The sequence below is a fragment of the Oreochromis aureus genome, linkage group 20, assembly GCF_013358895.1.
Source record: "Oreochromis aureus strain Israel breed Guangdong linkage group 20, ZZ_aureus, whole genome shotgun sequence".
NCBI lineage: Eukaryota > Metazoa > Chordata > Actinopteri > Cichliformes > Cichlidae > Oreochromis > Oreochromis aureus.
Window position 1 is genome coordinate 28,518,331 of NC_052961.1, and position 26,592 is coordinate 28,544,922.

Here is a 26,592-nt window from a genome sequence, read left to right on the forward strand (position 1 = left end):
GACTTGATCTTTGTGAGGTATTTTTTATATTTTTCTGCTTTTCTATAACTTTTTTTTGGTAAGTAATTAGTTTTTTTTCACTTGTTTCTGTGAAAATTAAACATAGAGCCATTACAGACAAGACTGGCTGCTTAGTAATTTTATAGAATATGTCACATTCAACTGGAGCTCATCAAATGCCAATGAAAATTAGAATTTTGGATCAATGGATGCAAAAAAAAGTAAAACCTCACTCACTTATTAGTAATTGTTATTACAGTATTTAAAAAATGGGCATGGTCACTGTGGCACCACCCAATGGTTTGTGATGTCTGCAACAAAGTGCAGCATTTTCACTATTTTGCTGTTTTGAAACTGGGTGGATCTGATGCCTATGCACATACACCGGACAATCTTCCTTTCAGACACTCAAAAATGACCAAAATGTACAAAATGGACTTGATGTTTCATGTAATATGAAAATAAGTGACTAATTCCATGATCTCCTGATCTCCCAAAGATTTCAGTAGGACCCAAAGTCTTTCTGAAAATACAAAGATTGCTATCTGGAAACCACTTTTGTGTTGGCTTCACTCTATAAGCCTAAAAGCTACATCCATCTTAAGTGAGTGATTGCATCACACATGAAAAGAAACACTAGTTTCAGCCCTAAAGACAACTTTTGTGAAACTTGTATTGCAACAGTTACTAAATGCAGAAAGTGTAGACCCACAAGTTCACCTACCTTTTGAACACAATGACTATTTTTCACACATGCAAAGTGTCAGTTTGTGCACATAATAAGAAAACTGAACTGTAGACCTAAGTCTGCCCTCATAGCTTTTGTTCAGTAAAGCCTGAGGGGAGTTTTACAAATCACTAACATCAATACTTGGTGGGGAAATCAACACCCATTTGAAAATGTACCCATTGTTCTAAGATTAACTCCAAACACGAGTTTTGTTCCTGTTGGAAATCATTAACGGCTGGGATTTGAGCAAATATATTTGTTATACAAGCATTTGTGCATAGGCATCTTTGTATATGCCTGTATTTTTATGCACAGTTCCACTGCCTAGAGGTTGTTTTTTGTCTCTTGTACACAAACTTATCCATCTTTTTCTTTAAAAAAAAAACCACTTGTTTTTTTCTTTCCCTGCCACCTTTTAATCGCTCTCCCTCTCTTGCTCTGGCTCAGTATTGCTCCGAGATGGCGAGTTTGACTGTATTACTCTTGTGTGTGTGGAAAGCCTTCTCAGCATGCAGCACACTGATGTAGACAGGTTATTTGACTGACCAATACAGTACCTGATGGGAGTGATGGTAGTGATTGAGTGTACGTGTGACATTTTTATAGCTCTTGCCAGTACCAGTGAACCAGTGTGTGCCAGTGCCACACACATATATGCAGTTTGACATGGCAGTTAGCATCCAATATAATTAATAGCTGCCACAGCAATCCATTTTCCATGCCAATAGTTTTCCGTGACAGTGAAATATATAAAAAAAGAGAGGAAGAAAAGGGCGAGAGAAAGCAAGAGACAGATGGTTAAAGTGTGCAAAAGCATAGAGGACCCTGGAAAATATCACTGACACAAGGTTGCTCTGATTGTGTATGTCTGTGTGTGCCGTTTCCACTTCATCTGTACACAAAAGACCAATGTGTGCACAACGACTTCACCTATTGAATAGCGAGGTCCCATCTTGCAACCTCACGCTGAGCATTGGGGCAGTTGCTATCTTGCTGAGCACATTTGAAATGGACCGTGATTAGCAAGGGGTGGAAGTGACTGAGAATGCACGGGACAGGTAGAGACTTGTCAATCACAACGTAGGTCCACCTTAAGGCTTTGCTGAATGTTACATTGTAGTGTGTAAGACTATACATGACCTGTTGAGTTCATAAAGTTGTGGGTGTTTATCGTGGAGATGGAGTAAATCAGCTGAGTAGTACAATCACTTTTACACAGGCTTCTATTATATTATATCGGCTCTCTACAACCAGAAGAGTCGCCCCTGCTTACGTTTGGAGAAAATGCTAGCTTAAGATACTTGTTTAAAACTTCAGCTTTCTCATGAATTTAAGTGTGCGGAATCCAAATGTCACAATTAAAATAGTTTATCGGCTACCACTTCCAACATATTTATTCCTACCAATTCATTGTGTGGACTGGTTATATTTATTTTGAAAGGATTTTGGCAGTAGACCAGTGCGTACAGTCGACTGTGTGTTTCTCTGTGTGAGTCCTGTAGACGCCGCACGTGTTCAGGAATGACTCACAGTGAGAGTCAAACAGTGGAAGATACAAGGCAAGGTGTGTGAATCATGAGTAAACTGCTATTGGAATTGCAAAGCAAGCATTGTAAATCAATTTAAACGGCCACGGGCACCAGTGTGCACAATTCCTTCACATATCCTCAGAACAGTTATAGAGAAGCTTGTAGAGCCGAATCAATAATTCAGTTTATCAATAAGGCCAGATTTATGGAAATGTTTAATCTTTGTCACAGTACTGTACTTTCCAGCACGCTTGAGTTACACCAAATTTTAAAGCGTTCTGGGCGCATTACTGAGAACTCTTTAAAGCCCTAATATAGCTTGCTCATGATAATTTCTTTGAACAAAGGGCCACATTACTCCAGTGTGATTTCACCTACTGAATTATATTTATAGGCTGGAGATCTTATGTTGGGCCCCTTTGACATTTTTCAAAAGTTCACATTTTGTAGACTCAACTGTCTGTTAGTTAATTGAAAAATTCAATCAAGAGTGTAATCCATGATTTAAAAAATAATCATAGCACAGGACAGATCACGCTTACAAACTACTGCAGCCAGACTTTCTCTTAGATTGTGAAGTGTGAAATGACTATAATGTAAACAGGATAAGATGGTTTGTAAATTAACACAGAGAATGGACTGTTTTAGCAGAATGCATGAAGGAAAGCATTTTATATTTATCTTAATTGGAAAAGTATAAAAGGACTATGAAGCGTGAATTGTTTGTATCTGAATGTGTCGCAAAAGAAGTAAGTTTGAAAAGTCTGTGATGAAAAAAGACACCATCTGAGGGAAACACACACACACACACACACACATGCAAAACCTCTGGGTTTCAGCTGTGGTTTTTAACAGCTGACCAGCAGAGCATATTCTATTCACATCAATAACAATCTGTCCATCCATCTGCTGTCAGCTCACTCCTCAGCAGTGATCTGGGAGAGAAATCCAGACTTCTCACAGAGCCAACTTCTCCGCCTTTGCAGTAAAGTTTAAATGAAGCTAAAAGCAGAGCGGGACAAAATTAAGTCAGCCACCGAGCATGACTTTTATGGCCTGCTGTATTCATCCAACAAAATCTGCTATTCAGCAAACTGCCTGAACAGAACAGAAAAGCAGCAGAGTGGATCTACACTCTGACTGAACAGAAGAAGCAGAGGCTAAACAAAGTGACTGAATGAGTTTGCAGTGCAAAGCTCAGATGTCAGGTAAATTGAGGTCACCCTGTATACTTTCTTGAAAAAGTTTGCAAGTGATTCAGGTAAACTGACGCTCCACAATTAGCTGTGTTAGCTTCCCATATAGGTGTCAAGCATTTGTAGTTGTGGAGAGGTAGCTTGTATGAAACAGCGGACGCAGATGGAAACCATTCCGCTTGCATCAACCTTACTGGTTTGATTTATGACATGCAGGTGTGTATGTCTGGGATTTCAAACTAAAGGATGACAGTTCACCCATAACTCTTTCATGAAGACTGCTCGTCTTCAAACCAGCTTTGGGAATGAAACTAAAAAACACACATACATGCTTGTACAACACCCCACTGCTGTGCCCTGTGGCGAGATGGAAAGCAGGAAGGCGATGTGTGCTTCCATGTCCAGAGAAACCTTGACTGCTGTGTGTGTTTTTCTGTGTGAGTAAATGTAAGTCTGTGTGTGAGATCCCACTTTGCACTGAGACAATGCATTCCAAAGCAAATGCATGTGAGTGAAACCCTCCCACTGCTCTATCCCTTCTAGTATACACTAAGTATGCGTGTGACATGTTCCACCTGTAGGTGTGTGTTCTTGGGGCAGATTCAACGACGTCTATATTTCATCTGGGACCAATGCGTATGTGTGTGTTTGTCCTTATATGTGAGGCATAAGGGGAAAGAGCAGATTAGGTATGAATGTGCAAAGACTCCCCAAATAATCTCTTTTAAACAGCTTTTAATCTTCCTCCATTACCGTGCAACGCCTCTCCATCTTTGTTAGCAAGTGTGTCGAAATAAAAATCGAAACGTGTGAACACAAATGCAACAATATGACAACAAAACGCGGCTCGTTCACAGACACTGATTTCTCTCCCTCCCAGTTCTGTCCCTTTCTTGCTCTCGAGCTTATCTATCACGCCGTACGCCAGCCAATTTATATGGAAAATACTTTTAATGTGCAACGACAAAATGCATCGCCTGCAAACAGCGTGGTCTACTAAGGCATAAGGCGCACATGCTTCATCTATTAAAGGCTTCTTGGCTGAACGATTTAGTATCTCCCAATGTTAAACACATATGGAAATACAGATAAATGCCTCCCTTTGTCTCCACAGCATCGCACCCGCTCGCCACGCTTGTTCCGCAGCCGTCTTCCTTTTCTACCTCTGGGAACAGAGTGGGAAGAGAAAACGCGGAGAAGGTATTCATTTCTGAATCATCATCGACTCAACTGCATGATATGTTTCCCCCTGGAGGGCACGCTAATGATCCATAGCCTGAATGACATATGTCTGAGGCCGATTAGGACACCGGAACATATCAACGGGGATCATGTCAGGCCGTATTAGTTCAGCTCCACGTAGGTGGGCTTGAGACAAGTTTGGAAAGTGAGACAGGTGGAATTACATCACAAGCATGACTTCATGCAAAATGACGCCAAATGTTGTTTCTTCCTTTGTGCCCGTTTCATTTTCGAGCCACACAGGAGGAAATGCAGACTGTGTCTGCGCAAGGTGAAGCTCACCGAGCAACATGCTTCTCTAAAATCTTTGTTTTGGATTTGACGGGAGCTGTCCTTGGCTCAGGAAAACATTGCAGCATGTGTTCCTTGTTGCCAGCCTTTTGTTTTCTTTTCATATGGAGTGCTGCTATCTCACGCTGCCTTCAATCTCTCTTCATAAGCTCCTTCCAAGTTCACGAAGTGCAAATATGGCTTGTCACACACTCAACTTCTTTTTAGATATAAAAGCAAAATGGACCCTGAAACAAAAACCTTTGTTTTTAGCACAGAGACTTTGGATTTATTTCGCAAAGTAAGTGAGGTAAAGCTGCTTACAGCAAGAACACAATGAGAGAAAACTGTGTCTGGAGCATTTGATGTTTTGCTCAGTTCCATTCTACTGTTCATGTACATGCCCAAAGGGACTGACAATAAATATTTATAGAATTTTTACAGTGCACTATTTATACATCACTTTTAACACACGCTCCTTTACCAGAAAGATCACATCTCTAAAGCTTGGAAATCAGAGGAAATTCCGACTTTCAGCCTTGAATTAACCACTGTCGGCCTGTTCATTTGTGCTCAACTTAATTATGATCTCTCCCAACGCACTTGAATGCAGACTAAGGTGACAGCAGTATGTGGGTTTGCTGCTGCTGCTGCTGCTAAACTAGGCGAATGTGTGGAGAGTTTGTCATTGGAGAGGATGCCAGAACATTGCAGGCGAGCAGCTTTGAAATTTAGATTGCATCAGATTCTCTTTCTATTTAATGGAGTGCCAGACTGCATTAACTTGAATCACTTATGCTAAATATGGGGCTATTCATATGGTAAGTGGTGCTAGGTATGTATTTTTCCAGCTTCAATTTATGGATATCTGCGTAGTAAAGATATGAAAAGTAACAACCGCTTTCGTTAGAAAATATAACGCTGAAACAGAAGGAGAGAGCGCGAGAGACCCAAGGGCCTCGTTGCCTATTATGCATGCAGCGTTTTTATTTTCATACACAACAGCAGGACATACAAAGAAGTCAGCTATAGTGTGAGCGTGTCTATCTCAGTATATGTTCGTCACCTCCGGGTAGAGCATTCCTACTGTACAGAGTACAACAGATAGTTCCCTTGAACAATTAACGCAGAATGATTAATCTTGAAAACATTTAATGGTATTCGTGTCCATTGCCAATTTGTATTGTAATATTATCTCTTCCATTTCATAAAAAGGAATTTCCCCATGGTAGAGTACTTAAGCAGCACCACCAACAAATTCATATTAAAGCTGCAAATACTGGAATATTCTTAGGGGTTAAACTCTTCTACACAGGTCGCATCTCAGTTAAAATGCAACAACAAACATACAGTTTAACACTGCATTAAAACTGCCTAGCAATACCCAAGCATTGTTTTCATAGATTACAGAATAAATGGATGCCGAATCAGTAAAGAAATGACAGACCTCCATTTTTCTCAGCAACTCGATGTGGTTCAAAAGGTGGAAAAAGCTATAAATACGCCATAACAGAGCTCATATGGTACTGTTTAAAATGTTAGCAAACAGATTAGACTTCAAACAGCATCCTAGTTTCTAATTTACCAAACAGAGAAGCATTTCCATCTCATGGGAAAGCTTTTCCTTCCATCCAATGAACATGCATTGATAAGTATAAACAGCTTAAGCTTTCCACTATGTTAGCTAGCTGTAGCCTGCTAGCTGCAAATTTCTTCACCAAGCACATGTTTTTTGCGACCGCTCATGGTCTCCAGGTGGAATATATTTGCCCGCTCCTTGTCATTTTTTCTACTGGACATGCAAATAGACATAACACCACACCACGATCAAAGTTCAACATCCATGAGTGCAACTCAGTGCACTATGTGAAAGGGCCTTTAGATAGTAGTCAGGTTAAGCATAAAGTATCTCTAGTTTCAGGAGTAAAGAGTATACTTTTTTGCAGACTATAAATCAGAATAAACTGTAGCTTCTTTTGTTTAACAAAAAAACTAAAAAATTTTTGTGAGCTTGGGAATACACTGATGGAAGTATAACGCCCACTCACGCCAGTGTTTGCAATTTCACCAGATGTTCATCAGAAGTTTTCCAGAAGAAGCTCTCCACTTTTTGTCATCAAAAATAACATCTGGCTTTTTTTTTTTTTCATGCAAACAACATAAAACTAAGCAGAGCAAGACTAAATACTCTTGAAATGCTAACTTGTGAAGCATAAAGCAAAACTGTACTGGAGAACCACCCTCATCAGGGTCACTGTCTACTACAGTCTCGATATAAATATGCTGTACTGCACAATTCTGGGAGCAAATTGTTTGTTATCAATGCAAAAACCACAGGTGGACCTGCATTTTAGCTCCAATGCTAACTATTATTCATTTTGTTATATCTTAAAGCTTCACCTGTCCTTGGCTTTGTCTTTATCTCCATTCAGTTGATTGACCTCAAGGGTTTTTGTAAACTCACTGAATCATTTACAGTCATCTCATTCCACACATTGCTTGAGCTTACATTGCTGGGCTGCAGAAATGTAATGCATACAGTGCCTTGTTAAAGGGCAGCTTAAGCCACAAGTTTTATTCATTCACGTTCTGCAGCCACACTTCTCCACCGTGTTTGAAGGATTCAGATCGGAGACCTTTACATAAGCAAAGGCTTCACATCCCTCTATCTTTAAATCCACTGATTTATTTATTCATCCCTCCATCCATCTTCCATCTTGCACTCATGGTTCCTTCTCTTCTATCTTCCCCACCGCTACTTGGACTAATTCATTAACAATAACAATGATTGCACCCACAGAGCTGTCTATGTTCATATATATATATATATATATATATATATATATATAGATAGATAGATAGATAGATAGATAGATAGATATAGTGTGTCTGTGTGTGTGGTGAAAGAACAGGCAGTGGAAAGGTTATTATGAATAGTGCATGAGGGTGGGTGAGGTTGGACTGTTCAGTGTCCATCACCTTCTTGTAGATGATCTCCAGCTGGTTTGGGTGGGGGTGACTGACCAGACACTGTTGTGTTTGGCTGTGTGTGTGTGTGTGTGTGTGTGTGTGTGTGTGTGTGTGTGTGTGTGTGTGTGTGTGCATGTAACAAATGTGGTAGCAGCAACCTGTTCCATATTCATGTTTCAACCTTATATGTATTTAGTGCCACGTGAGACCGTTTACATCTTGGAAATTGGACTGGAAATAATGGGAGGAGACACTGAGGTAGAAGTCTGACCTTTAACCCCACACTCTGCGTGTGTGTACGGGGGGAGGGTTTAAATAAAGAACGCTGATTGGTCAAGCTAGTTTGATCTGATGTCTCAGTTAAAAAATCATTTACAAGAGTACAAAACAGATGGCTTCAATATAAAAGCCATTCACACTGCTGCCCTGTCAAATACAATTCAGTCCAACTTCACCAGTAAACACAGAGACACACAGCATCTTCAATAGAAGGACAAACACATCTCGCACAGTTCTCCGGCTCTGATATATTTTTTTAATATCCATCTGCCCCGCCACCGAATGTTATTTAATAACTTTCGAGGTGGCGAGGTACACATCTCCAACCTTTCCGCACTTTAGCAGCAATCAATGGTGGGAGAGAACTGAGACTTGTGTTGGCCATGGCAAATATAAATATATATATATATATGAATTAACAGTTTAAGAGGTTACGCTTTGATTTGACCAAATTTTGCCTCATTATTCAGTGCACATTTTATGTTTTTCAAATTAAGATATTACTGTGGAATAGCAGAGGGCAAAATCAAACAATTTTCAGCTGGAAAGCTCCCATAAAGGCAAATGAAATTAGAAGTAATTGACAGCGTAATTTCTGTCTTTTTTTATTATTTCACACACCACTCAGTGTGAATGCAGAGTGGATAGGATTTGGTTCTAATTTTAAATGACTCCCTCAGTATGAAAAATAAAATAATAAATTAGAACATTTATGTACCAGTGCTGTCACACTGGCACAATAAAAGGAAGAAAAAGATTGTATTTCACCACAAAGTGTCTGTAATTTGTGGCCTTAAAGGGGCACGCCACTGTTTTCATGTGTCAACTTGATGTATTAGTCAGGGGACGCTATTCAGCGTGTGAAAACAACTGCAGAAAGTCTACTCAACCTCAGCAGGAGCCCTGACAAGTCTGAGAAAATAACCCTAATGATGTCATCATCAGGGTTATTAATGACAATAACGATGTTAACAATGTTTAACTTGAGAGCCATTTCTAACTGATCGTCTGCAAACTGGGGGCATGAACTTTGAATTAAAGACCCAGCTGAGCTGCATCACGACAAGTAGTAAGATCGCCGTTTTTTTCCTTCATCAATCGTGAGTTCCCCAACTTTTCAGAACTGGCTGCCGACCTCTCTATAAAGTCTCATGTAAGTAATGTGACTGACGTGAACGTAAACACCAGTGGCATTTTATGGCTGCATCAAAAGCAAGTCTGCTGTAAAACACTTTGAAAAATTTAAGGCTTAATGAAACTTCAATCGGTGACATGAGCAAATAAATTCACTTCAACGTACCAAGTTGAAATATGGAGATAATGACTTGGAGAGTCTCAAAATGTTCATCCTTAAAAGGACCTTTTGAATATTCCAGCCTAGACAAGTGATCCTACTGAGCAATGTCTCTGCAAGCGCGTCGGACTGAGTTATTATCTCCTAAGGTAGAACAGGTAGTACCGGCCCCGACACGCATACACACGCGATCCATCTATACACTCATCAATCCCATCCTCATTTTTCTCCCTTCACTCTTTTGACACTCTCTCATTATTAATCTTTACACCAATTCCCATTCAACCAGAACTCCTACTGTCTACACTCAGACTTCAGCATCTGACAGACTGATACAATAGTTTGATCAACCTTTCCATATTTACATTTTCGGAGTTGGGAGCGTTCCTCAGACTTAAGTCTGATTCCCACCTGAGACACACACCATATATTAATCCTTTATTCCAAGGAGGTGAGAGTGACGAGTCTACAATGTTGCACCTGGTATATTAATAACAGCATACATCCTGCTCATGGTGATCCCCTGTTGGGCCCTTAGGCAGGAGCATATGGCCCCACCATAAAGCCAATGAGACTTTACAGTATATTAGCTTATGCAATGCAGGAGCAATCCTGCATAATCCTTGACTCTCCTTGAGTCCTTATCCCACCATACAAAATTGTGATATTTCAAGAATTCTCCCAAAACAAAATGAAGTAAAGCAGGCAAATGATGAAAAGCCTGAGAGGGTATTTGTGAGCACGTACTTCAATTTCTAAAATGCTGACTAGTTTTTGCCTGTTTTGAAGGAGGCTTGGATTTCTTTCCGGTGCTGTTTCAACACTATGCATACCTACTGCATGGCCTCCCAGTGTTTTTCTTACTGAGCACTAGAAAAGCTGCTGCTCCTACAATATGTTTATTGATGTCTGGTGTTGGATGGTGATTAAGGGCGTTTCTTGTGTCTTCACATGATTACATTGAGTTTTTATAAATGCAAGACATCCAGTAGTGTAAATGAGATGCTAAATCCCGCTAAATGAATGATTCTGTATTAAAAAGAGTAAAGTTGTAATTACATTACAGAGAGTTGCAATTAGTGCCTTATCTTTCCTCAACGGTTTAAAGTTGCATATCTGTGTGGAATACAATATGAAGTGTATTCTTCTCTTGTGAATCACTGCACCTTCTACCACACAGCCGAGGCTCAAACTGTGAATGCAGATGGTGTGTGTGGTTCAGTTTGTGTGCGTGTGTTCCTCAAGGCAAGGAGCAGAGAAATTGTGATCTTTACTTTTGATTCTGCTCACTGATACAGCCTCTGGTCATATTACCCCAGTGCAGTTCATATTGTATGCATCCACAGTGCAACTGCTTTAAAGAGTGTAATATATCTCCATAAGACAGAGTTTCCAAGTGAGGCGCAGCTCAGTGAGATGGCACAACCTGAGTTATGGCTTCTTCTTCCCACCTGGCCCTACATATGTTTACATTCAGAGTGAGTAAAGCCTTGTTAAATAGCTGGAGTGTGCTACGCTGCTGCTGCTGCTGCTGCTTCTGCACTGATCGCAAATATAGTATGAACTCTGGTGTCCTTTTCTTAGCTTAACAGGATGGAAGCGCACAGAAGCATCACGGCACAGCTTCGTGCTGGAGTCTGTGTTACATATGTTACCTCCATATGTGAAATTTAACAAGCCGGACTGATTAAAGAGAGATCTGCTCACACAGTGGTGCGCAAAGCATTCCATTAGAATAACTCTTACTATCAGAGGCTAATGTGGGAAATGAAAACTGTAATCTTGGCATCAGTATGTAAAAGAAACATGCCGTAAAGGAGGTCTGCTTGACAAAATGTCATGGTCAAATATGTGATGATATGCATCATGGCGGTAAATGCATTTGAGCTGTGCTGTGAAATGACATTTTAAAGTGAAGCACTCATCTTGGATTTCCAAGTAAGGAAGAAAACAAGTCAACAGAGGAGATAAAGAAATCAGGTTTATCTTCCGTCTGTGTTTGCTGTGGTCTTATCAACAGCGTCTTTTCTGCTGCCGTTATGACCCAAATTATCCTATCTGATCTGAAATGTTTTTGATGTCTTTGCCTGATCCCAACCAAGCTCCATCTGTTGAATTTGGCTCACTCAAAATGCCCAAAATAATGGTTTTCCAAGTAGAACCAACAAAAAAAGCACTGAAAATATTTAAATAAAAATATATGACTACATTTGAAAGACTGCTGCATATCTTTCTTACAAATACACTTCCCCCCCGAGGACCAACAGTAAAAACACCATTCAAACTAGAGACTAGGGAGATGGAAGCACAAGCTTTGGTTGGGATTTTTACATCCCATCTGCTGAGCCTCCTTTTCTTGGGAAAAGCGAAAGGTATTACCGTGATAATCCTGTTTTTCATTATGTGCAATATTAGCTGTTTAATCTAGATTAAAAGCCTTTACCTAAATAAGAGAGAACTGCGAAAAACTGACAGCTCTGCTGTACCTGTGTGCTGCACAGACTTCAGAAGAGTGTGCTGGGGTAAAGTGAAGTGTGAGATGTCTCTGCTGATTTCTCTCCTGGCTCATTAAAACTTGATGAACCTGAACACTCCCTCTAAAAGCAGCAGCTCTTTGACAGAGCAGGGCTTGCCTCTGTCCATTAGCATAATGTGTTCTGTGATAGAAATGGGTAAGATCACGAAGAAGACAGGATTTAAAAAAGTATGATTTTCTCAAAACCTTCATAGCAAGGGAACGAGTAGCTCGCATTTTTCCGATTTCCACTATTTTTTTAGCATCTAATCTGATGATCAGCAGCGTGCTAATGAAGACTTTTATTTTCACAGTGTGTATGTACTGTTTGCACTATCGAAGGAACTGCTCATAACACAAACTCAACTCTGCAGCTTCACTCGAGCTGTATGGGGCATGTTTGAAATCAGTGTTTTGGTAATTTATTTATTTATATATTAGCATTATTAACAACAATCAAATACTAATTGGACATAATTTTCCTTTATTCACTGTTAATGAATCAATGTATGACTAAACACACTTTTTCTGATGAGGTCTAGTATTGTGTTCATATGAATTGTTTATGTAAAACGCATCATTTCCTGCATGACAGCAGCTTTTTCCGCAGAGTTCAGAACATCAAATGAAAAACTTTCTACGATTAGATATACACTCAATAATTCAGTACATAAAATCAATGGTGTGCAGACAGGAGCTGCAAAACAGCCATGAATTTATATGAAAATGTTGCAGATTGTGACTTTTAAAAATTTAAAAAGTTTCTCAAAGCTGCATCTAGGGGAGTTAAATATGCATGGCTGTTTGCAAAATTCAACTTCACGGGGACTCTGTGAAAAGCCTCCAAAGACATCAACAGTACCCCCAACCTTCCACTGAACAGCCCTGGATTGGATCATAATTCACCGTGTATCACTGTTTACTCCATATGTGCTAGTGTATACAACAAAAAAAGTCAATTATAATCTGGTTTGGTTTGCATTCAATTGTATTTGGTCATGAGCAGCAGGGAAAGCATAGTTATCGTCTCATACTTAAGTTGGCTTTATGGCACATCCTTTGACAAACACCCTGTTTGTTTACCTGCGCTGGCTAGAGGGTGTGTTGATGCACATTAATGACAGTGTGTGTGTGTGTGTGTGTGTGTGTGTATGTTTTCAGTCCCTGAAGCTAGCTGCTTCCTCCATTACCATATCTCATCTTTTGCAGGAGGACTACTGTGACCAATCTAAAACTGCCCCAGGAACAGAAGGTGTGTGTCCATGAGTGTGTGTGTGTTAGTTGGCTGCCATCTGCCCCCATCTCTGGTCTGCCTCGGTGCAGGAGCTCCTGACCTGTGCGGCCGTCTTTCAGGACTGCTGAACCTGGCTGCCATTTCTAACACCTCCAATTCAGATTCTCTTCAGACAGGCTACTCAAGGAGAAGAAAAAAAACCCCCCAAAGGACTGTTATCTGATTGAAAGACAAAAATAGGGAGCTTCATATCATCACCAAACCCAATCCCTGTTCCTCTCAGCTATAATGGAACTGGTTGGTGGGGGCTGGGGAAGTGATTGAATCGTAACGTGGCATCAGATGAACCCAGCATGGTGCTGAAGTAATTGCACATTCTTTTTTTCCCTTTGCTTCTCCTGCTTGCACATAAAAGTCTCATTTTGAACAAAAGGAAATATACTGCCTCTCAGGGGATTGATGCGCGTTACATGGCTCTGAGTCTGAATTAAACTCCACCCCTTTGTAGACATAAATGCCGTGGCCACACGGTGCGCTTAAACACAACTCAGGACATACTCCAATGGCCATCCATTCAGCACGGCGTAACGCAGCCATGCAATCGTTGGCTTGATTTTTGATTGCTATGCACGCTTTATTGAAAGTCAATGGCTGATGTTGGTCTTTGAAAAGATGGAGAACAGCTGATCTACTGACTGAGCACTGCAGTGTGGGACCTCCTCAAAAGAGTGCAGGAGACAGTGCAGCCTATAAGAAGCACCGACTGGAAAACCTGTTTTAATTAAATTTCTCTATCTGCGTCTTACAAACACTCGCACACTCACGTTTACTCTCAAACGCACACTGAAGGTGCTAAGTCCCCCCCGCAGGCTGACAAGCCCTCAGCGCCAGGGCAAAGGGGAAGGGATTTCAGAGGAAGCAGGGAGAGGGGGGAAAAAGGAGGTAAAGGAAGATAAATCGAGGAAGAACTTCAGTTCAGGTCAATTCTGAATGATTTTAACTTAATATTCACAGTATGCAGGATGGTGGAAGTGCTTGTATTTAAGTTGCTCCCCAACCTGCCATGCCCTCGCTCTCCCAGTTTCTTACATGCCCGTCTACCTATTTTTCTACTTTCACTCTGCCACACATCCTTCTTCTTATCTGTATTTTCTTTCGCCACTTCCCCCATCCTTCCTACTTCCTTCCTTTCCTATTGTCTTCTCCCTCCCTATTCACTTGACTCTTACTGTTTATTGTTGTTTCTTTTCAGTGGTGTGCGCATTGATTTTTAGATCTGTTACCACAACAGTTATTGCTCCTGAACCCTTAACTAATGCAAATTCAGGTCTCCTTGTGCCCAGAGTTTACATACAGCCGTGTGAAACAACCAAACAAACAACCAATCTCTGGAATAAAGTAATACGAAATATACAAATATTCATTTAATCCTGACCCCTACATTGAGAACCACTGTTTTCCAAGCTGCTGTCAATGTAAGCGCTGACACTTCCTTCCTTCCTCCTCCTTTACATACTTCCAGATGGCCTGTGAGCCACTGTTAAACTAAATCAGCTCTCCCACAGCAGCACTGGTGCATCTGCATGCCTCCATTTCCTCCATCTAAGTACCATGCATGAGTAGCATCCACGACTAATGGACTGAATTAGACACACACTTTTTTCACTCTCAGGAGCCCGTACACATGCATATGTATTGTGCAACATTTGCTGTAGACAAAAATGCAGTGGAAGGTTGCAGCCACAGTTGGAGTTGGGGGTTGATGCTCGGGGTACTTTGGTGCTGTTCTGTATGCGTGTATACAGTATATGGAAGGAAGGGCTGTGTCTGAGGCTTGAGACTGTAGTTTAGTCTCTGGCTGTGTGTGTGTGTGTGTTTCTTTTCCAGGGAGCAGCATAAAGAGAGGAAATGATAACGAATAGAGCTGCACGGTACTGCAGCTGATTAAACACTGATTTAACCTGTCAGACAGTACCTAAAAAACAGGAATCTGAAACACTGCCACTTATGATTGTGTCCTTGAATCGAGCTATGGCATCTTAATGAAGCGGAGGTGGATCGATCCGATACTTGATTGAGGAAATTACTGCTACTAATATTAAGCTCCAATTTGCAATTTGAGTTATCTCAGATTTGAACACTCTGAGATAACTCATTTGTTACTGTAGAAGAAGTTTTTGCAGTGTGCAGTGTGGTAGGACACAGCTGTGGGAGACAGGAGCTGTCCGACACCAGTGGGAAATGTCACTGCTAATCCATATCACATGTGGAGGGACTCACACTAGATGTCTTGTTTCCTACAGGAGTGTGTGCGTGCCTGTGCGAGACGTGAGCTCACTCACAATGAATTTCCACATGTGCGCAGCACATGTTGACTGCATGTGTGCGCACGTCTCATGAAACTGAATGTTCTGCTGTTACTGGAGACACGACGCGCTGAACCATATATCAAGCAAGACGCAAACGCATAACACATTTTCACTTTGAGGTGTGCTCGCGCCTGTGCTTGCAGTTGTGTCGTTTGTCAACAAAATTAAAAACAACTGTATTGCTACTGGAGCGATGGACACACAATTTTTCATACTGCAGGTGCGACAAATTCACATAAAAATGCATTTCATGGAATATTGACTTTTACCTTTTTTTAAAATATTTAAAGAACTCCAGAGATTTATTGTTGGACTGCCAAAAAGATGTGGCGCTAGGATGAGAATCACATCTGCAATAATAATGCTGCAATAATGCTGAATCCTGTGCGCACGAGTAATAAACCCTTTCAGCATTTCTTTAAATGCTATGAACTGCAATATACTCTTGAAATCACAGCATAGATAGATAGATAAAAAACTATTTGACTCTCCATAGATGATTTTCTCCTTGAGGACAATGGTACAGAAGGTTCATTTATTAATATCACTCACCTGTTTACTTTGCTTTGTGCCTTAAACCTACACCTGATTAAGATTAAGGCGAGCACCGGTCCCGAGGGAAAAAGATATGCGTTCTCTGACTAGTTGGCAAATGGTTGCTGGAGGGTTCTGCAAGTCACTGTTAAATTGATTGCTAAAGCCTTATTCATGCAGGCCTAGAAACCATTCAGTGACCCCATGCCCGCAGCAAGCACTCATTCAAAGGGAAAAGTGTGTATTCAACCACCGATTGGCCGGTGGTTGCTAGAAGTTGCTATCAGTCATTAGCATTAAAATGGTTGCAAAGCACTATACCAAAAACTTTTCTCATATTTACAGCAGCCTTGTCTTAATCTGCGTGATGATTAATGATGTTTAATCTGACATTAATCTGTGTGACTAAACTTGCTAACATCAGCTAATAACTGCACCCTCTCATCCAAATATGGTCACTTGTGAGGCTGTGTACATTTTTTGTATACAGTCTTAGAGTACAACTATCAGCCAATGAGAAAAATTCGTTAAATCCCCTCTTTAAAAAGCACTAGCTTACCACCCGTTTCACAGTTTAATAGGGAAAAAGTTTTTTGAGTCTCAATATATGTTTAAGATCTTTTTTTCTTCTTCTGCACAACACTTAATTCTGACCTTAAATGGAGTCGGGGCAACCATCCATTTACTGCAAATGAAGCAATGTCCTCAAGTCAAATAGCACACACAGCACACACGGTCGCAAACACACATACACAGACAGTGTTTGCCTTTAGTGACACCAACCCCTAATTATGGAGTTACAGAGAGCACTAGGGTGCATGAAACTCTAGTGGATAAACAAGCAAAACTGAATGAGTGCAGACATACAGACACACACCAGCACGCCTGTTGGTTATTATTGGAAACCTCTGACATTTTTCAAAGAAATTTCTGTTTTTTCGTGCTCATCACAGTGCGTGAGTGCAGAAATATGACTGTTCGCCCAAAATAAAACCTATTCAAATAAACAAATTACACATTTCGAGGCTTACATGCTCATTCACTATAATCAGCAAACACAGAATAACTTCAATCTTTCTTTCGTTCGAAGACTAAACACAACAGCTAAAGTGTTCAAATTATCCACAATTCTTTGTTCTATTTCTTTTTTCTTTCTTTCTATCTCTGGTTATGGAAATGCACCAGTGGGCGAATGTGAAGTTGTCAGAACACAAAGCACACTTTATTTGTTCTTCTTTGTGCTGACACATAGGTGTATGGCTAAGAAACAGGGTGAGGTAATATAATTATTTGAATGTATAGAAAATAAATTAAAAAAAAATACAAACAAAGCCGGGTCTGGATGAAATGAATTTGCCTCAAACATGAGCTGACACAACAGATATATTGACACTTAGCCACGTTTACCCGTCATGCCATACCCGTGTGTTTAATCTTCATGCTCAGGTCTGCAATTTATGACTCTGTTGATCGTATGAAACTCCAAGCATGGCAGTAAAATTTCTCACTAGATTCAGTGTGACTTAAAAATGACTGCTGAACTGTGCTGCCTATAAAGCACAGAAGCTATTTGATATCTAAAAATCTAAAAGCATTGTTACTAATATCGTTGAGTTTTCAACTTTCAAGTTGTAGAATCATCTACAACTTATCATTGGCTGTTTTTTTGTGCAAGAGACATACCATTAAACCTGAAATCCATCACAATGCTATCTTAAGATGTCGATGCAACAAATTTAATTTATGTTATGCATTTAATATGCGGTATCATCCATCAATGTCATTTACGTGGAGCTTTGTGTTCAGCCCTGAGCAATGCTGCAAAGTTCCGAGTAGGCAGTTCATTAGGGAAAAATGTTTTTCATTCAAAAACGTGGCTCATGTGCAAAATAACGTCCAGTAAATGAAAGTTGTATGCAAAGACTTTTGTGTCCGATTCATGCAACCATACAAAAGTAAATACCCCTCAAAAGTCAGTCAGTTTTGTTATTATTCTTGCCTCGTACAAGATGGTGTAGGCTCTATGTGACCAGCGAAGGGCAAATCCAGCCATCCCAATTCAGCATTCCCAAAGCATACATGTATAAATACATATGAGATGCATAAATCCTCTATAAATGCATATAAATGCTATTTTAAACTTTAACAAGAGGGTAAACACTGAAATGTTTTATTCTCTTCTATTTTTTTTACCCACTGCCCTGCCTCTGGCTGCAATGTCAGAATATAACATGCAGTATAATATGTCGCCTTCATTTACTCCCCTGCTACAGCATTTGTGTGTGTGTGTGTGTATTTCTATGATTTTCTCCACACAATGAGAAAGAACTAAACAGTAGCATTCAAATGATTCAAGTGATTTAGTCTTTTTCTCTTTGTTTCTCTCTCTGTCTCAATATCTTCTTCCCTCTGTCGCACTCCCTGCTATCATAAATCTTATTAAAGCTCACTGAGAGGGCAGCGATCACCATGCTGTACAGAGCCTCCAACACACACACACACACACAAAAACACATCTAGATGAAATTCCCACTTCTGTGTGCGTGTTTGGTTGTGTACTGCGGAAAAAAAATTGCAGTGCGTAAAATGGTGTCAGTGACATGTTGCTGGCCCATGCGTCAATGTGTTGTAATTGTATCCAGTAGAGCAGAACACATGCATTCAACACACACACACACACACACACACACACACACACACACACACACACACACACACACATGCACACGCAATCTGGTTGATGTCAAGGCTTCCAGGCCAGGACGTCAAATGGAAAGCAGTGATGACAACAAATGTAGGCAAAGAGCAACCCGCTGTTTGTGTGACCTTTCAATAAATCTACTTACACAGAAGGTAAACAAACTACCAACACTTTTACTTACAATATGAGATTGTTGTTCAGTTCACCACATTTTAAAACCATGTGTAGGTGTGAGCTAGTGTTTGTCATCATGCGTTTGTGTTTCAGGGTCACGCGGAGGGTGGGATGTTCACAATGGATAGTTTCCAGCCCTCCCTGTGTACGAGCCCCCAAGGAACAGACGCACAACAAACTCAAAATGCAAACTCAAGACACAGGAAGAGCGCACACACGCTGGTATTCCCATGGCACATACACAGACACTCAGATAAAAGCTGATACAAAGTGTAAAATCGGATCTTAGGGGTTCTGTAATGTGTGTGTGTGTGTGTGTGTGTGTGTGTATGGAGTGCATGTGTGTTCATGCACACATCCTGAAGTTCAACTGCAATCTGTAAACAATGTTTCTGGCTGAATGAAGAAAAACAAGAAGCACAGGGTGAAATGTTCAGGAGAGAGTAAGAGCGTGTGTGTGTTTGTGTGTGTGCGTGTGTGTGTCTGACAGAACAAGAGAGAGAGAAAGTGAGCAGTGAAATGCAGATGTCTGGCTCTCACAGCAAACACAGCTTCTGCAGGAAACTAAGACATACAGTATCTGTGCGAACGGTGCAGATATTGTCAGCTCCTGAGCAAAAAGCCTCCTTTAACTTGCACTTCTTAATAAGGGAAACGCTGATTGCGATGCAGGACTCCGCTAATAGCAGGATATCACTGCGCAATATTGCTCCAGAACACATCGGCGTGCCGGGCCACTTATTCTCCTCTAATTAACAACCTGACAATGAAATTCGTCGCATTGGTTACACTTACCAATGTGGTTATTTTCTGACACTGCCACCCAACAATTAAATTAGCGCCTGCCCATCACAGCTTAAAGTGGAGCGTTGACTGCGTCCCGATTTAAAATAACTTGCTGCTGTGTTAATGAGACCGAGCGAGCAGCGCGGCCTTTCACTGCCGCTGAATAGCCACGTTTGCCGTCAACATGCGACCAACACGGAGAGCTCATTTAAAGTGACATTAGCCAATTCTGCATGCTAATTACTTTCAAAATATGACATGGAGCTGAGGAAGGGTGGGCTTTCAGCATCCCTCTGCACTGCCACGCTGAGTGATAAGGGCTTCGATAAGCTGCTTGAAACTATTAATTAGCTGCAATGGATTCTTACAGTCAATGGGGTTTTGTTTATCCTGCTAATGTCACTCCTTCGATTTCATTTTGGAGACTGAGCAGAATGGAAATGTGTTTTGTTTGTTCTTTTCCTGCCTGATTTTTAAATCTCCTGCTTCATCGTAAAGAATGGGGAAAATAATAAGCAAATTCAAGCATGCATAGTTTGGATGAATTGTAACGCGTGACTTCTGGAGCAAAACAAAGAAAGCTGCCACAACTGTGTTCAGTTGTATTGCTACATGAGCCAAAGAGTGCATTTAAAAAAGAATAAACAAAACACTGGATGAACATATGGCATATTATTTAATACTTTCCTTTACTATTTATTTTCCAACAATCAGAGCAGCCATCAGAGATCGAAACCTCTAAATCAGACATGACTTTCAGGGATGCTTGCTGACAAGCTTTCAGATCACAGCCAAAGATAGCTCAGTGTGATGTACATCCACATCAAAGAACTGCTGATCCTCACAAGGTCCAAGGTCCCTGACTAACCTGCATCAACAATCGGTGAGGTTTGCTCCAACAGCTGGGGGACATATCAAAGAACGCCCGCATCACTAACTGTGTCAACAATTACTCCGTGTCATAGGAAATCAAAAGAAAATAGCGCCGCGCTTTGCCGCTTCAGCCCACTCATCTCTCGCCTCTCTGGCTAATATTTTTGTTTTTCTCTCTTTGGACGGCTGCTTCTAGCCCATCTTGGTCGATCGATACTGGGAAGCCGAGGTGAGTCGAGGCGGGTCTGTGTGGGAAGGCTGTCAATGATGAATGGTTAAATGTGGGGGTTTTAGGATGTTCGGCTAATTCTGATGTCTTTCACTTGTGTTTATCAAAAAAGATATTCTGCTTGCTCGTTGCTCACATAAGCATCTATTGAGTCCTACTGACATGAAGCGGGGTGGGCCGAAGCGAGGCTACAGAGTTCAGCTGTGCAGTTTGAGATGTCTGTGTACTTTTAAAGGGCAACAAACTTTCCGCAGATAAAGTCAAGGCTGCTTGCTTTCCCCAGCAGCCTCAACAACAGCGAGCTAACAAGCTGCGCCCTGTTAAAAGCCGGACATGACAACTCTTCTGTTAAATTATAATCCTAGAGAGGCAACTTTACAGTGTACCTTTGATATCTTGATGTGAGACTTTCTCAGCCGGCAGCCCCGCCCTGGCTAAAAGATGAGGTAGATACTTTGCCTCTGTTGTGTAAAATCTGTGATGTGAAAAGATTTAATTAAGATAGGCCGAGGAGTCATAATTAATTCTGCCTCTCTCTGAGTCAGGCTTACTGTCAAGAACACAGGGAAAGGCTCCCAGAATAAATTACAGGAGGGTCGTGTGTGTGTGTGTGTGTGTGTGTGTGTGTGTGTGTGTGTGTGTGTGTGTGTCTGAGGGGGTAATGGGTGTGGAGCCCTTGGTTACTGTACTGTTCTCGCGGAGCCGAAAAGCAGTTGTGTCAGTTCTGGGTAGTGTTCTCAAAGTCTAAGTGAGCCCGCCGGCACTTTTTTTTTAACAAGCGTCCCACCGTCTTAGATCAAATCACGTTTCAGCCCAGGAGTTTATTTTGACTGTCAGTGAGGAGCATCCTCTGGAGAGAGCTGTCAGTGACAAATGCGAAATGGAAGATTCACAGCGAACGGGCTCTTTCCAGGCAGGCGGTGCTGAACACGGCTGCAGTCACAGGAGACCTCTGAACTGTCTGCGGCTCGCCTCTCCCATTACACCTCCTTTATGGTGATGGTCTGGCCTATTTTGAATCTTGTTTGGTCCTTGTTCAGCTACCTAAGCTTGTAATAGGAGGAAACGAAGGGTACATCTCCAGGGAAACACTTCCATAGTTTTTTTCATTCTGACACACAGTCTATTTTGTTCAAGTGGCATAACTTAAAAAAAAACCCTTCATAAGTCTTAACAGAGACTACATATAATATCACCAGTGTCTCCTTTGCATGTCCTTAACAAGCAGATGAGCATTTTCTGTGTTTTCTCTGCATGTGGTTGCTAACAGCTGGGAGGCAAGAGCCTCATTCGTCAAGAATTTCTCTCATTCAACCCCAATTTCCAAAGTCCAGTATTAATCCCTCAAGCTGCAAATTCTATGAGCTTTTTAGCTTTGGCCAAACACGCAACAACTGTCTTATTATCAGGAGACGACAGGCAATAATGAGTATGGCCAGAGCCGAGCAACTGCTGCTTTGAGCTTTCAAAGAAAGAGCCTAATTAAAGGCTGCTTTGTGACTTTTGTCACTTTTTTTGACTGGTGATTATAGGCCATTCATTGGGGAGGACTCATCAGCTATTTGCGGGTGGCGCACGCCATAAATATCACGTAAGAGCTTTGCTTATGTTGTGCCGAACCCGCATTTTTTTCCCCCCAGTAAGCTCCCAAGATTCTCTCGCTCTAATTTGCAGAACAAATTCCTTTACTTTCTGCAGAATCTCCTCTCGCTAATAAGGTCGTCCCATAAACGGCTTTTCAGAGACAAACTAGGCTGTTTAAAAATGCAGGCTCCTTGGTATCTTTTCTGTGATTTCCTGTAATTAAGTACTGGAGAGAGCGGCGGAGTGAGCGTCCTTGGCATCGAGGACAAGTTCAGTAGAACAAGCTTTGTTCCTTTTGCCGATTTGACTAATGGCAGAGCTATATTAGCCCTCTGCTGGTTTGCAGCATCTTCTAAATCACCCCTCCACTGCTACTAAAACCATACGTCTCCAAAAAGTGGCCTACTGCTGTATTTGGGCCAACTCTAATTGTCTCGCTAATCTCTTCAGCGTTAAATGACCCAGAGAAACTGGGTCCCACAGGGCAGGCTTACCCTGCTGATTGGAGACTTTGCTTTTTGTTTTGCTTGGCATATTAAAACAGCATAGGCTGCTGATGGAAAGCCTACAGAACTATTGGAAATGTAATTAAGGGCTAGCAGCAGCTTTTAAACGGTTGACTAGTGCAGAAACAAACTGTGCCCTTCAGACAGCAAAAACTTTAATACATGGGAAATGAGTGGCCCGATCGATAAGGAGGGCGTTATTTCTTTTGTACGGGAAAATTCAATGGAGGACAGAAATGGGCTGTTTCGGCGCCTGCATACTATTTCTCATTTTCCCAGCGGAGAGCCAAATTTTATGGCAATATTTGCTTGAAAAGCAGACAAATAGAGTCCTCTCTGTAAGATATAATCATTTGTCAAGTCAATTTCGTCTGTCATTAAAACAAAAACAAATAGCTGCTGTAAGCTGTGCCGACTGCAATTGAATCTCCAGTGTTTTGTGATGATGCACAAAAGATGAATAAAAAAAAAGAAAACTATACAGCGCATGTACTCCTCAGGTGCTGAGGTGAGGCAGAGTTGAGAAATGCTTCAATCAAGCACAATTATTTGTTGAAACCATTTTGGACTGACAGTGAGCACCCTATTGTCCCTACAATAGGCTGTTCACAATTACATTCATCACAAACCACCTCTTATTTGACGCATTTTTTTTTTAAGCTGACATCTTTCAAAAACTGCTTTTCCAAACAAGCCGGCCTATGGGGCGAGTGATTGAGCAATTATCAGAAACAGATTCAGCAAACCCATACTGTGGCCTTTTGTCCCCGGCATCAGCCAGCCTTGGGATCATTAGAAACATTTTCTCTTCGTGTTTTCTCTCTTCAAAAACCTCCGGCTTTGTAGCCTGCACACAAGCGGGATGATACAACACCTTCAGAAGTAGTAGGAGTCCATCCCTGGCTATCTGTCAGTGTAGCAACCCCCCCCCCAAAAAACATCAAAGTCTATCAAACACGATCTCACTGTGCTGCCTCTGATAAATATTCATGATAGAAGCTCGAAAACCAGCTGTTTTTCTCCAATTAAAGCGTGCCGAGATCTACTGTTTTGGAACTAAATTGTTGCTTTTTTAATTAATGGCTTCGTTACTGCACGAGGAACAACTGAAAAATATTGTACTCATTCCAGAGATGTGCTGGATGAGAACATATGGATAACAAGGTGAGGAAATGGTGCGGCACAGAGCTTCCGTTACTCACGGCAAAGGGAGGGGTACATCCTATTAGACTTTATCAGAAAGATGTGAATGGCGCTTTGGTAACAGGTATTGAACGTCAGCCCAAGTGGCCATGCAGAGCAGATCAAATCAAGTCATCAAAAGATCCTCCTTACATCAAAGCACAGAGCAGGCCTGGCCACGTGCCTGCCATACCAACAGTGCAGAGACAAAAAGCGGGGCAGCCAAAACTGGCAAAGCGGCACAGACGGCTGCCCACTTCAAAGGCAGGGATCTGCTGTCTGCGGTCATTATTCGCAGGCACCCCCCAGAAACCCAGCGGTCAACGAAGGCGAGCGGCGAGAAACCACTGAGGACTTACCATCAACAGTCGGTGCGAAGTGAAGTGGGTTGTCTGAAAAAGATAAAAGAGAAAGAGAGAAATAGGTTTTTAGTTTTGGGGAGATTCAGTGACTTCCCAGGAGTAAAGGCCAAGTAATTGAGTTGCTACAAAAAAAAGAAGAGACAGGGCTTGGCTTTTTCATCTAACACATTCTAATGCAATGACTGGGTCCTACAGGAATCCAGCTGAGCTAATCGACACAAGTACATTTCAGCGATAGCGCTATCATCATTGTCATTCATTACATCTATGGTCTATCTGATCCCAAACCCCGCTCCATGACTTTTGATATTAGAGCACATGAGAATTGAGAAGACAGACATCTGTTATTGTTTCGGATTCAAAAGTATGAGACAAGATGTGAAATTACAGAATACTGATGTCATAGTATACCTCGGACCCCCACCAGCCCTCATGCAGCTATATGCATAATAAATCAGAATGTTTTCCCTTAATTCATCAAATGACATCATACCGTTGTCCTGGTCAAAACCCAGCAGACCATGACATAAGCCTCGTCGTTTCATGGGAACTATAAAACAAGACCTGCGGTGTCAAATGACTGAGTGTGGAAAATCACTCACAGGGGGAAAAAAACCCTCAGGTAACCTGAATCCTTTGCAAATGAGGGCAAACTTGACCAGGCCGTTTGCACTGATTACAAACCCTTATATATAATGAAGATTGATGGCGGTTGGTTCCACATTACTTGACAGGAAAAACAGGGGCTATTGTTAAAAACTGAAACATGGCTAAAACTAACAATTATTATTATATTGTTGCTTAATCTCATGATTATTTTTCAATTACATGATCAATTTGTTTAGGAACCAAAATAAAAAAGAGTGAAAAAAGCAATTTCCCAAAGCCTTAGGAGATGTTCAGTCTGCAAGCCCAAAATGTGTAATTTCCAATGTTAAACAGCCAATTTCCTGATTTTAGAGGCTATAACCAGGGAAAAAAAAGTTTGCTTGCAAAACAATGGCCCATTCATGCTGGGGTAGATTAATTTTCTGCGGATTGACTAACTGATTAAACATCTGATCATTTAAGTGGCGAACGGAGGACAATCAAGTATGCAGGCAGCACACACATATGGTACAAGTGAAGTAAACACACGTCTGGCAGTGTTATAATATGTCAATTCAAAATAACACAGGATCAGTCCTGAGCTACGCGTGCACATGTGTAGAGAAGGAGGCAGACATGCTCTTTCTTAAAACAATTATTAAATATAATAATAATAAGTAAAGTAGCACAATCAGCTGCCTATTCATTGAGACCCTCATCCTGTGGAGCACATTCAAATCCACCGTCTTGGACAGCAGCTGTTCTGTTCTCCACCTGCCGCAGGTTCTGGGTGGTGTGTACCCAGATTTCATCACTACAACCACTAAACTAGAGACATCGTGGATGGTCAGACAGGAAGGAGTGGAGCTAGTTAGTCTGTCGCAAGTCAACTTCCAAAATATGATAGAGGGAGATTGTTCATTAGTAAATTCACCACGAATGCCGTCTTATTTTCAGACTTATGAAAGGATAAAAGTAAAAAATGTCCAGAATGTGTCAACAAAAGATGTATTTAGCTAAGCGGAGAGCCCGAATACAGTCTCCGCACCAGAAACACTACAGGTCATTACCACCAGTACTAGCATTAGTAGCGATCTGTAGCCTTAAAAAACTTAGTGTTTTCCTCGAAGAGCATTATGATACACTGGTCAAAGAATGGCCAAGTACTGGAGGTCCAAGCACGACCCAATCGAACCACCATCTGCACTCCAGCAGTCAACTCAACTGTCTGACTCACTAAGCAAAGCCCCAGTGAGTTGTCAGAGCTGCCTGCGCTGAACAAACACAGCAACACACACGGCTGTGCAACCACCCAGCCATGTCTCCAATGCCTCTGCACTGTGAAGGATAATGAGGAAGATAAAACACATCACATCAATTACCCTGCTAACACATTTTTCCAGGGCCCACGTCAACCGATGCGCCGAAGCCTTTTCTCAGGACTT

At 41.3% G+C, this 26,592-nt stretch overlaps 1 protein-coding gene across 2 annotated transcripts in view; it reads right to left on the reverse strand.

Annotated features, from left to right (window-relative positions):
• Nucleotides 1-26,592, reverse strand: part of agrn (agrin) — a 252,900-nt gene that overhangs the window by 130,022 nt on the left and 96,286 nt on the right. For both annotated transcript variants that reach the window (XM_039604628.1, XM_039604629.1), the window contains one exon: nt 24,557-24,589. In XM_039604628.1, the coding sequence (XP_039460562.1) occupies nt 24,557-24,589 (33 nt within the window). The remainder of the gene's footprint in view (nt 1-24,556; nt 24,590-26,592) is intronic.